The 12,707-nt window shown below is 43.7% G+C and overlaps 1 protein-coding gene across 1 annotated transcript in view; it reads left to right on the top strand.

Annotated features, from left to right (window-relative positions):
* LOC126177485 (serine protease easter-like) overlaps positions 1-5,421 on the top strand; it is a 65,865-nt gene extending 60,444 nt beyond the window's left edge. Inside the window, exon 7 of the mRNA XM_049924459.1 lies at positions 4,010-5,421. Within this exon, the coding sequence (XP_049780416.1) occupies positions 4,010-4,320 (311 nt within the window). The 3' untranslated portion in view covers positions 4,321-5,421. The remainder of the gene's footprint in view (positions 1-4,009) is intronic.
* The last annotated feature ends 7,286 nt before the right edge of the window (positions 5,422-12,707 follow it).

Genomic DNA, 12,707 nt, shown 5'->3' with positions numbered 1-12,707 from the left:
TGTTTATCCAATCTAGGAATTTACAAGAATGTTACTCCAAAAGCAATACTCTCGACTGCACAGAGAAGCCTGTAAAGTTAATTTAGAAACTGTTCCAACACATGTGTCTGAATGTTTTTTTCCTTCTGTCATGAAATTGAGAATCCCACTAACGTTCGAATTTTCCAGATCCCGAATATTTCACTGTATTACGAACCATAGGATTAGATATATTACATATTCTAAAATCGGATCTATTACATATTCTAAGTTTCCCATGCATGCAGCCTTTGGCATATAGGGATCTTAATCATACACCTACTCATAACAGCATAGTGGTGAGGGAAACCGGGGTGCTGACCAGAGTCGACTCAACTCACAGAGTGTGAATCTTGGCAAGGCCTGATCTAAGGGGATGGTAAAAATCTACCATGTCACATTTCATGCACTATCAATGTAAAAAACAACACATTGGTTTGATTGTATAGGTGCACTTTATTTAATACTGTGGAATTTCCACTCTGAGGCATAGTTTATACTGGAGAAATTACCTTTTCTGTCCAAGGTTGTTTCTGAGGAAACCATAAGTAATACAGGGATTATTCTAATTACTTTGTAAACTAAGGTTTTTGCTAAATGTCTCCATTGTACGTTTTATGCACAAGAGGTGTTCTCCACACATCCATATGGACTCAAGAACGTGTGACTAGTCCAGAAATCGAAACAAATCAACATTTAACCAGCGGGTGACCTTGAACGAGGTTCCGCTTGGCGCCTCTAGGCTGCGGAGGATCGCGCTATAGTTTTAACTAAGCGCGATCCGCAGAATTGCTCCGTTTCCCGTGCCGCCATTGAGGTTTATCTGGGCCCAGCTTCCTGCCGCGCCTAGCCTTATCAGTAGCTACATCCGCTTGGGGCTCAGTGAGGCAGCTGCATCTCATTCGACTCGAGGCAGCCGCACGTTGCACACAGCCATGCCTTACAGGAGGAGAAGAATATATCGTCGTTCAAGAATGCCTGTGTACAAGACTGTTAGCAGCTTTGATATTACACCAAACGACTTCTCTCAACAAGAATTACTTACTGGTCCACTCACTTTTGTAGGATGTAAGATTAATTTCTCTTGCACCACAAATGAGGTGGTTACTGGTATATATATATATATATATATATATATATATATACACTCCTGGAAATGGAAAAAAGAACACATTGACACCGGTGTGTCAGACCCACCATACTTGCTCCGGACACTGCGAGAGGGCTGTACAAGCAATGATCACACGCACGGCACAGCGGACACACCAGGAACCGCGGTGTTGGCCGTCGAATGGTGCTAGCTGCGCAGCATTTGTGCACCGCCGCCGTCAGTGTCAGCCAGTTTGCCGTGGCATACGGAGCTCCATCGCAGTCTTTAACACTGGTAGCATGCCGCGACTGCGTGGACGTGAACCGTATGTGCAGTTGACGGACTTTGAGCGAGGGCGTATAGTGGGCATGCGGGAGGCCGGGTGGACGTACCGCCGAATTGCTCAACGCGTGGGGCGTGAGGTCTCCACAGTACATCGATGTTGTCGCCAGTGGTCGGCGGAAGGTGCACGTGCCCGTCGACCTGGGACCGGACCGCAGCGACGCACGGATGCACGCCAAGACCGTAGGATCCTACGCAGTGCCGTAGGGGACCGCACCGCCACTTCCCAGCAAATTAGGGACACTGTTGCTCCTGGGGTATCGGCGAGGACCATTCGCAACCGTCTCCATGAAGCTGGGCTACGGTCCCGCACACCGTTAGGCCGTCTTCCGCTCACGCCCCAACATCGTGCAGCCCGCCTCCAGTGGTGTCGCGACAGGCGTGAATGGAGGGACGAATGGAGACGTGTCGTCTTCAGCGATGAGAGTCGCTTCTGCCTTGGTGCCAATGATGGTCGTATGCGTGTTTGGCGCCGTGCAGGTGAGCGCCACAATCAGGACTGCATACGATCGAGGCACACAGGGCCAACACCCGGCATCATGGTGTGGGGAGCGATCTCCTACTCTGGCCGTACACCACTGGTGATCGTCGAGGGGACACTGAATAATGCACGGTACATCCAAACCGTCATCGAACCCATCGTTCTACCATTCCTAGACCGGCAAGGGAACTTGCTGTTCCAACAGGACAATGCACGTCCGCATGTATCCCGTGCCACCCAACGTGCTCTAGAAGGTGTAAGTCAACTACCCTGGCCAGCAAGATCTCCGGATCTGTCCCCCATTGAGCATGTTTGGGACTGGATGAAGCGTCGTCTCACGCGGTCTGCACGTCCAGCACGAACGCTGGTCCAACTGAGGCGCCAGGTGGAAATGGCATGGCAAGCCGTTCCACAGGACTACATCCAGCATCTCTACGATCGTCTCCATGGGAGAATAGCAGCCTGCATTGCTGCGAAAGGTGGATATACACTGTACTAGTGCCGACATTGTGCATGCTCTGTTGCCTGTGTCTATGTGCCTGTGGTTCTGTCAGTGTGATCATGTGATGTATCTGACCCCAGGAATGTGTCAATAAAGTTTCCCCTTCCTGGGGCAATGAATTCACGGTGTTCTTATTTCAATTTCCAGAAGTATATATATATATATATATATATATATATATATATATATATATATATATATATATATATATATATATATATAACAAAAGACTGATATGAGCAGCTCTTAGTCTTGCACGAAATCCAAGTCCTTCCAGTTTATCTCTTCATTCAGATCCATCTACGGGTATATGAAATACATTTTTCTGTCTCTGTCTCTTTTATATTCTATTTTACGTCAATGATAACTTTTTACGTTTATTTGGAGATTTTTGGAGATTTACTTCTTGTTGCCGTTTTCTTTCGAACCCTTAATAGTTCCTTTACCTCTCTACCTATTTACTTTTCTCCATTCTTCCCCACAGTCAGATTTCAAAGCTTTCAAGTCATTTCTCGTCTTACTTCCGTAATGTCATCTTTTTTGTGCCACCTCTAACAAGATTCCAAGTAAAGTATTTTGCTCTTGTTGTAAGTAGTCCTTATATCTTTTTAAATGTTTCCTTTCAATGTCTATTCTTATTTTTTCCTGTTTGAAATATTAGGAAGTTATTTTTGGTTATGAGAAATCGACACTTACAAACTGGGAGAGGTTGTTGATGGTATCTCGAGAAACAAACTGAGAAGTCAAACCCATCCGTGGAACAACAAAATACAGCATGCAAATCATAGGGACTGACGACTACTTCTAGGCCATGCTTTCGGCAGTAAACATGGGTATGTATATCTATAACGCTGTGATAGGCGTGGATGCATTCGATGATGTCTAACGATTTCACTAGTGGCAGATCTAAGTAATCGCACTGTGGACGATTCCACTTGCGTCCATCGCAGCAGAACACGCATTACCTGCAGAATTGGTGGCCTGATTGGACCAGTAATTTCTAATTTCTGTAGCAACATTAGCGTACTGGGCATGGGTACTTATTGTCAAAGTATTTCTCAAGATGCTCTCTACATCCTTCGAAGTCTGGCGGTGTCGTTTTATTTTCGCTCTTCCACAGCAACTTTTAGATGTATATAACATTTTGAAAATATCCATCTTACGTGAAATCACTGATTTCAATGACTCAATTAAAACTATATCAATCCATAGAATGAAGTTTTGTATGTGTAGTTCTGGCATCTCAGCCTGACCATTTTGGAAGCTCACCAGAATGCATGGACCTAGACGACAGCTAGGTTCCGCTCCTAAAATTTGCGGGCGCTGCTGAGAACACTCGTTAGCAGACTGCAGCGGAGCACTGTGCCAAATACTTCCCAGAAATCTAGGAATACGGAATTTGCCTGTAGTCCTTCATCCATGATTCAACGATGTTGTGCAAGAAAAGGGCAAGCTGAGTTTGGCACGAGTGATCCTTTCTATATCTGTGCTGATCAGTCAAAAGAAATATTCTGTCTCAATGAAATTTATTATATATCCATGTTTTGGTTAATACGCGCGTGTTGGTGTTTTGCAGGTGACATCAGCCCAATGAAGCTGCACGTGGGTGTGCCGGTGGTGGACGAGCAGACCTGCCAGCAGCGGTACTCGCGCTGGAACCGGCGCATCGTGCCGTCGCAGATATGCGCCGGTGGTAAGGAAGGCAAGGACTCTTGCTCCGGCGACAGCGGAGGCCCTCTCATGGCCTTCGAAGGCCAGCCACCTAGGGGTGTCCTCGTTGGCCTCGTGTCATTTGGCCCCCGAAACTGCGGCATGGTGGGCTATCCCGCTGTCTACACCCGTGTCTCCTCCTTCCTCACCTGGATACTGGACACCATTCGACCTTAGCATCAAGCACACGACCTACATCCCACCAAATTATTGTGGCCAACCACCATGAATATCATTCGACTGGATGCGTCCAGACGAATTACATCAACTCTCAGACACGTTACTGCAATGAATATCAAAGACATTATATCTTAAGAGGTGTTAACTTAAAGCAGTGTCTCCTCTCACACCATTTGCACCATCGTCTTTAAGATATTCATTATTAAATTTTCCTTTGCCGTTATCTTTTTTGTGTATTACATACAAAATTTTGCAACAAATTATCATTAAAGAAAAAAATGAAATACGTTATTGTCACGTACCGTGCATATGTGGAACGAGCGAAGAAGGTGATTATGTTGACAAGAAACTTGAGAAATTTTTAATAAAATTCGTTTTGTGAACAGTAAAATTTCGTGAGGCTCTCACACATGGGAATAGGGAAGGTAAGTACAACTGAGAACAACAGGATTTCAGAGGATTAATCTTGACAAACAATTGATTCATTGCAAATGATGTGAAAACATGGTACTACTAACAATAGCCTCACCATCTGACGCAGCATACTATCCTGTGTATTAACAAACCTAAGTTATCCTTGTTTCTCGTGTCTCCTTGTTCCCTAGTTTCAAGAATTAAATGTTGTGTAAATGTTCATCAAAAAAGAATTGCTTTGATCACTTTCTCGTCGCTCGTTATCTCATTTAGAGCACCTATTAATATTTTATGCTAATCTTTTTGTACGTCCACCTCCGTAAATGAGTGGCCAGTATAGAATGTTGATATGTAGAAGATCCTCGTTCGATGCACTTCACTGCAAACGGATTTTCCTTGGTGCGAGAGCTGCGGCGTGATGCCAATTGAATAAGTAGCGAACCGAAGCTCTGGAAAGTCAGCCAAACTGCTGCGAGAGCGGGTCGCTGACCACATGCCCTCCACTCCACATCGACACGACCCCGACTGGTAGTGGATGATCGTGTTTTATAGCAGAGAAATTGATTTCGAGCCGTGAAACCATACTGTTTACTAAGTGAATTTTGTGAACTGTAATTTATTTTGTTGTCCTTGTGCATCATGGGAGTGAGCTGAATCAACAATAGATTGTTATTTCTGTTAATTACTATTTATAAATAAACGTTTTAAAATATATTTTGTTTCATTGCTGAAGTTCATGCAAAATGAAATCATAGTCTAAGCAAGCCCTGGTTATGACTGATCTTAAGGACTCCTTGCCAAGTACCTCAGTTGTTCCTGATGCACATGAAAAGTCAATCACATGAAAGTCAGTGCTATGTAGACAGCTCAGGGTTTGCCACCTGGTGTACCTACATTGTGAGTGTTCCGGGCAGTGGGTAAAGTTGTGAAGCCTTTTATTTAGTTTGTACGTTGTAATGCTTGATAGTCTTCCATGAAATGAATTTTGGAAACCACACTCTTCTATAAGGGCTCGGAAGCTATATGTACAAACAGCCAGAAACCTATGGAGTATATACTGTTCATAGTCTTTGGTCCACTGGTCCACAATTCATCTCGTCGAGACTAAAGTGAAATATCGTAACTATCCATGAATAGTGCAAAGTATTTGAGAATTAGGGCGATAAATAAGACTTTACTGTCATTTAACGAAACAGTATATTATAATCAATACTTATATGCACAAAAATAATTAATTTTTGCAAATAATTAAAGCTTGTTCTGTCAGTACTGAGCACATGACACAGTTCTGAGACGATTTATACTCTATGTTCACGATTATCCAAGTTAAGTTACTAGCCATAAAAGAAAGAATAATCTAAACCACTTGCCACACGGCTTGCTATGATCAGTGATCAGTACACGAAACAGAACATCGAAAACGTAACGTGGGCTTTTCAATTCATTACTACAATCACAAAAGTTGGCTTTTAAGTATTTGCACTAAATAAGCAGGATATCTCAGTCGACCTAAAAGCATTCATATCAGTAGTTGTTACCGCCATTTAAGGCTTAAGCCGACACTGTCACGGAAAGATTCACGGAACATTTTGCAACATGGCGAGACACAACACATATGACTCACGGGCATCGAATAATTTCCTCTTGTATACATCTCGTTCTTTATACATGCTCGATGCAGACGGCGAACAAAGCATTCGCTCCTAAATCACTTTCCGCTTTTACAGCGGCTCTCAGGCATTACTCCTCATGACTAAGTAAAACTGTACTTTATTTATGTTCTATAAACTCGTTGTCCAGGTAAATCACAAATTTTGAACTCCTGAACTTTTCAAACGGAAGCGAGTGTAGTTAGGAGCCTCTGAACTGTCTGTTTTAACTTCTATACCTTTGTAAAATTACCATATTATGTTCAGGCATGGTACAGATTCGTTATTATATATAATAACTACAGTGCTGTCATCTTGGTTTTATAACCTCATAACAAATATAAGTTAAACTAATTCACATTACAAACTTTAGATACGAAAATTCGTTTTATCTTAATAAACCAAAAAGTATAATAGGTGTCAACTTGAACATTTCTACAACATTTTTTATGACAAACAGAACCTAATTCCAGAAGTAGGACACTAACTTTAATGTTATCTGCTTCTAAACTTTCGAAAATAGTGGAATGAAATGATAATTAAATGGACGCCCTATCTGCAAACAGGCGTTGATATATTTCATTGGGTACATGTTGAAAATGTGTGCCCCGACCGGGACTCGAACTCGGTATCTCCTGCGTACATGGCAAACGCTCTATCCATCTGAGCCACCGAGGGCACAGAGGATAGTGCGCCTGCAGGGACATTATCCCTTGCACGCTCCCCGTGAGACCCACATTCCCACCATGTCCACACCACTACATTCATAGTGCGCCTAATAGATGTTTGTCCATCATACTCATTACTCATGGCAGATTAATCTACCAAGTCCCGTAAGAGTTTGAGCATAGCGTGTGCGTTCGCACAAGAAGGTTAATGACCGGGAAGCCATATTTTAACTATATATGAAGGTGGTATCTGTTCCCGAAAGAACAGTTACCGTTGATGACCATGCAGCTTTCGTTAGAATGAAATGATAATTAAACGGACGCCCTAGCTGCAAAGAGGCGTTGATATACTTCATTGGGGACATGTTGAAAGTGTGTGCCCCGACCGGTACTCGAACCCGGGACCTCCTGCTTACATGGCAGACGCTCTATTCATCCGAGCCATCGAGGGCACAAAGGATAGTGCGCCTGCAGGGACATTATCCCTTGCACGCTCCCTTCATAAATAGTGGAATGATTCAAAAAGTGAAAGAGGCAGCTTAATGGAAACTTCTACCTTCTTTTGTCGACTCCTCATTCGGGAGAAATTATCTGTATATTTGAAATGATAATAAAACTTACCAAGTTTTAAAAAAAATTGTGGTTAATTCACATTTTGAAATATTTGATTGATTTGATATAATATTTAAATACTCAGCAGCCTGTAACAATTTGAACCGACGTTTTATTCATACTAGTTTATAATTCAGTGAAGTTCATAGGTTTGACATCTGGGTTGGGAGACAGTGGAACATGATTCTCTGCTTGAATAAATAATCAGTGACGTGGAAACACAGTCCAAGTGGCGCCACATCGAAACGGTTCCAACAGACATACAGAACCATACAATACTGCTATCATTGTTAAGCTTAGATACGATACCATCAAAGCTGTGCTGTTCTTTGTTCACGTGCTGAGATTATAACACTTACGATAACCATCAAAACGATGTCTGTTGTCTATACACTATTTCACCACATGAAATTGAAATTCGAAACAAATCATAACTTGACTGTAAATTTTTCTTGTCACATCGATAATATAGACTGCTATCCACTGAAAATAATATTTCATCAAATCAAATTCTAAAATCAGGTAAATCAAAGTGACTAGTTACCTGACATGACTAGAAAACCATCTATGTGAATGACATAAGACATCGCCTCATTTATTATTCATAAATGAGCGGAAAATTTTATTTTCTGCGTAGCAGGACACATGCCTATAAGAATTAATATAGCAGATAATGCTCAATGGACAATTAAAACCTTATGATGTATTTACGAAATTTCTCACATTAAACTAAGCCATTCTTGGACCATTACTCTCAAGGGAATCTCCCCATCGCGCCCCGCCCCTCAGATTTAGAGGCAAAATGAATCAATGGCTAGCCCATCAAAGACTGAACACAGATTAAGCATGAAACCGGACGGAGGTGTACTGAACTTTGAAAAAAGAAGCAAAATACACTCCTGGAAATGGAAAAAAGAACACATTGACACCGGTGTGTCAGACCCACCATACTTGCTCCGGACACTGCGAGAGGGCTGTACAAGCAATGATCACACGCACGGCACAGCGGACACACCAGGAAACGCGGTGTTGGCCGTCGAATGGCGCTAGCTGCGCAGCATTTGTGCACCGCCGCCGTCAGTGTCAGCCAGTTTGCCGTGGCATACGGAGCTCCATCGCAGTCTTTAACACTGGTAGCATGCCGCGACAGCGTGGACGTGAACCGTATGTGCAGTTGACGGACTTTGAGCGAGGGCGTATAGTGGGCATGCGGGAGGCCGGGTGGACGTACCGCCGAATTGCTCAACACGTGCGGCGTGAGGTCTCCACAGTACATCGATGTTGTCGCCAGTGGTCGGCGGAAGGTGCACGTGCCCGTCGACCTGGGACCGGACCGCAGCGACGCACGGATGCACGCCAAGACCGTAGGATCCTACGCAGTGCCGTAGGGGACCGCACCGCCACTTCCCAGCAAATTAGGGACACTGTTGCTCCTGGGGTATCGGCGAGGACCATTCGCAACCGTCTCCATGAAGCTGGGCTACGGTCCCGCACACCGTTAGGCCGTCTTCCGCTCACGCCCCAACATCGTGCAGCCCGCCTCCAGTGGTGTCGCGACAGGTGTGAATGGAGGGACGAATGGAGACGTGTCGTCTTCAGCGATGAGAGTCGCTTCTGCCTTGGTGCCAATGATGGTCGTATGCGTGTTTGGCGCCGTGTAGGTGAGCGCCACAATCAGGACTGCATACGACCGAGGCACACAGGGCCAACACCCGGCATCATGGTGTGGGGAGCGATCTCCTACACTGGCCGTACACCACTGGTGATCGTCGAGGGGACACTGAATAGTGCACGGTACATCCAAACCGTCATCGAACCCATCGTTCTACCATTCCTAGACCGGCAAGGGAACTTGCTGTTTCAACAGGACAATGCACGTCCGCATGTATCCCGTGCCACCCAACGTGCTCTAGAAGGTGTAAGTCAACTACCCTGGCCAGCAAGATCTCCGGATCTGTCCCCCATTGAGCATGTTTGGGACTGGATGAAGCGTCGTCTCACGCGGTCTGCACGTCCAGCACGAACGCTGGTCCAACTGAGGCGCCAGGTGGAAATGGCATGGCAAGCCGTTCCACAGGACTACATCCAGCATCTCTACGATCGTCTCCATGGGAGAATAGCAGCCTGCATTGCTGCGAAAGGTGGATATACACTGTACTAGTGCTGACATTGTGCATGCTCTGTTGCCTGTGTCTATGTGCCTGTGGTTCTGTCAGTGTGATCATGTGATGTATCTGACCCCAGGAATGTGTCAATAAAGTTTCCCCTTCCTGGGACAATGAATTCACGGTGTTCTTATTTCAATTTCCAGGAGTGTAGAAACAGTGAACGGTCCAAGCTCAAGCTGTGCAACATCGAGAGAACTGCAAGAACCACAGCGTGTGGTTGTGTGGTCACAGTGTGGGAGTGCGACGTGGGAGATCTGTGTTGAAATCTGTCTCGTGCCCTAGTTTTTTGTTTCCTCTCCACGAAATTATGAACTTCCCACCCACTCATTGACGTGTCTGTTCTCCTTCTGTAGTCTTGGCAGTTGTGATACTGAACATTGGTTATAGAATTTGAGTCATGTGGTAAGAATATATTATGTCACAAGTAAATGTGATGAATATTGGGAGCAGGCGAGATGCCACATAGACCTGTCACAGAAATGAAAACAACAAATAAACAGGTGAGAACTATATTAAAACGAAAGAATCCAAGAGTCCAAACTTCCAAAACAGAACGCAAGAGTCATAACATGTGGTACTTGTATAGAACAAATAGGACGTACATACATCTGGAGGCTGCTTCCTCAGACCTCGCTGTTGCAAACGGACGTTACACCATGACACAGACAAAAATTGGAATACTGAGGACAGACACGTCAGTGACCAGATGGACAGTGTATAATTTTGTGAAAAAAATGGGACACGAGGGAGATTTGAACATGGATCTCCCCCTCCAGACTCCAACACCGTGACCACATAACCACGACGACGTGGCTATTGAATTTTACATGATGTTACACATCTTGAGCTTAGACCATTCACTGTTTCTATTTTTCTTCCTTTTTCACAGTTCAGTATACCTTCTACTCGGTTTCATGCCAGATCTGTGTTCAGCTTTTGCTGGGCTATCCACTGAGCAAGCTTACCACTGAATCTGCGCGGGGTGAGATGGTGAGTTTCTATTGTAAGGCAGGAATTAAGGTGAAGAAACCGTTCAGTTATTGTGCATATGTAATTCATGGAAGATGTATTTAACGACCCAGCTACAATAAGACCATTATGCAATGATCTCAAGGTCGAATGAGGAATGGAGAGAAATGAGTAAGGAAATCGGCCTATCTTGGATTTTGGACCTTAGTATTCGGGATCCTTTTGTAGATGCCCAAGTACCGCAGGAGTTCCGGCCAACCAATTTTGCAACACGGGAGGAAATGATTACAACAGTGAAAGAAAAGCTGTTTATTCACATTCATGGTCATCACTACTGGGTGCCCAGAGAGATTATATGAATGGAAGAAATGGCGAGGCCATTTAAAAATTCCAAGCAGCAGAAACTTAAGCAAACAGCAACATTATTGCCCACCTGACAAACTAGGCGTGCAGACTGAGCAACGAAAATATAACTGCGTGAATAAAAGCCGATGTTTGTTGGCAAACTTTTGAATAGAAATTTCAGGATTTGAAAGATAAAAGTTTAGATTTCTTCGTAAGTATGCCAAATTATAAGAAGGTGCTTATAAAGAATGCATAGATAGAGGCTAGACACAGTAGCACTGCAAGAGGTAGATGGCCCAGAGAAAGGACGTTTAAAGATAAGTTCTACAGTTTGTTCTGTAATGAAAATAGAGAAAGTAAACAGGACTTGGTTTTGCAGTAACCAACAGAATAAGAGGAAATACCTTAGACTACAAGATTCTGAATGAAATAATATGCTGTATAAGAATGAAAGGAAAGTTTTACAACTTAACAATGGTCTCGTAGCATACACCTACAGAAGATAAAGACCATGGTAAAAAAGACAGTTTCTACGAAGACATGGAATCAGGAAATGAAGATGCACTGTTCTACGATGTGAAAGTGTTCCTAGGTGATGCTAGTGCCAAAGTAGGAAGATAAACCGTTATGAGACCCTAGAATGGCCCCCGTAGTCTAAACGATTTCTCCAACAACAATGGCATGAGACTAATCAATCTTGGAACTTATAAAAAACTAAAGATTATAGGTACCTACTTTCCTCAGAGAACATACATATGATAACGTGGAAATCACCTGAACAAGTTTCAAAGAGGTGCAAAAACAGAATCACACCACCATCTTGTGCTGATAACTATTCATGAAAGGACAGAATGAAGAATCTGCATGAGAAGAACAGCAGACCGGAAAATAAACGCAGATATACCGAAAGACGATTACATAAAAGACTGATATGCAATTGAAATTCGAAACAGGTTTGCTGCACTTTGAGGGAGATCATGTAGACAAGATGATTTCCAATCGCAAGGTTCAAGTCAAACATACCGCAGACAACGAGCTGAAAAAGCAGTACAAATGATAACAGATGAAACGAAAGTTGTGGAGGAATGAAAAAAATATTTCGAAAAACTCCTGAATGTGGGCGACGCCATCAACAGTGATGCCATGGCAGCATGAGACGAAGAAGAATAAGAATTACACAGAGAAAATCGAGTGAGAATAACAACAGCGGAAAATGAATTGCCAGGCATGAAAGAAGTAGGAGAAAGAGAGGAAAGACACTAGAAAGAGACGGCAGCAGAGACGCTCAAAGAGGGAATAGGCATCCTGCTAGAGAGAGTGTTCCACCTTATCCGCTTAATTTGGAAGATAAAAGGGCTCCCGGCGGAATGGAAGCAGTCTGATATCAGTCCAATATTTAAGAAAGGACACCCAATGGGTGACTCTAGACGAATTACCTTTCTGTTTACTGCTCATAATATAGTGAACATGTTATTGTTGGAGCGGCTAACACCATATGTCGAAGGCGTACTCGCATTCCAACAAGCAAGGTTTAGAAAAGGAAAGTCAAGCGTAGAGCA

Source organism: Schistocerca cancellata, chromosome 1, assembly GCF_023864275.1.
Source record: "Schistocerca cancellata isolate TAMUIC-IGC-003103 chromosome 1, iqSchCanc2.1, whole genome shotgun sequence".
NCBI lineage: Eukaryota > Metazoa > Arthropoda > Insecta > Orthoptera > Acrididae > Schistocerca > Schistocerca cancellata.
This window is presented reverse-complemented; position numbering and strand designations above follow the sequence as displayed.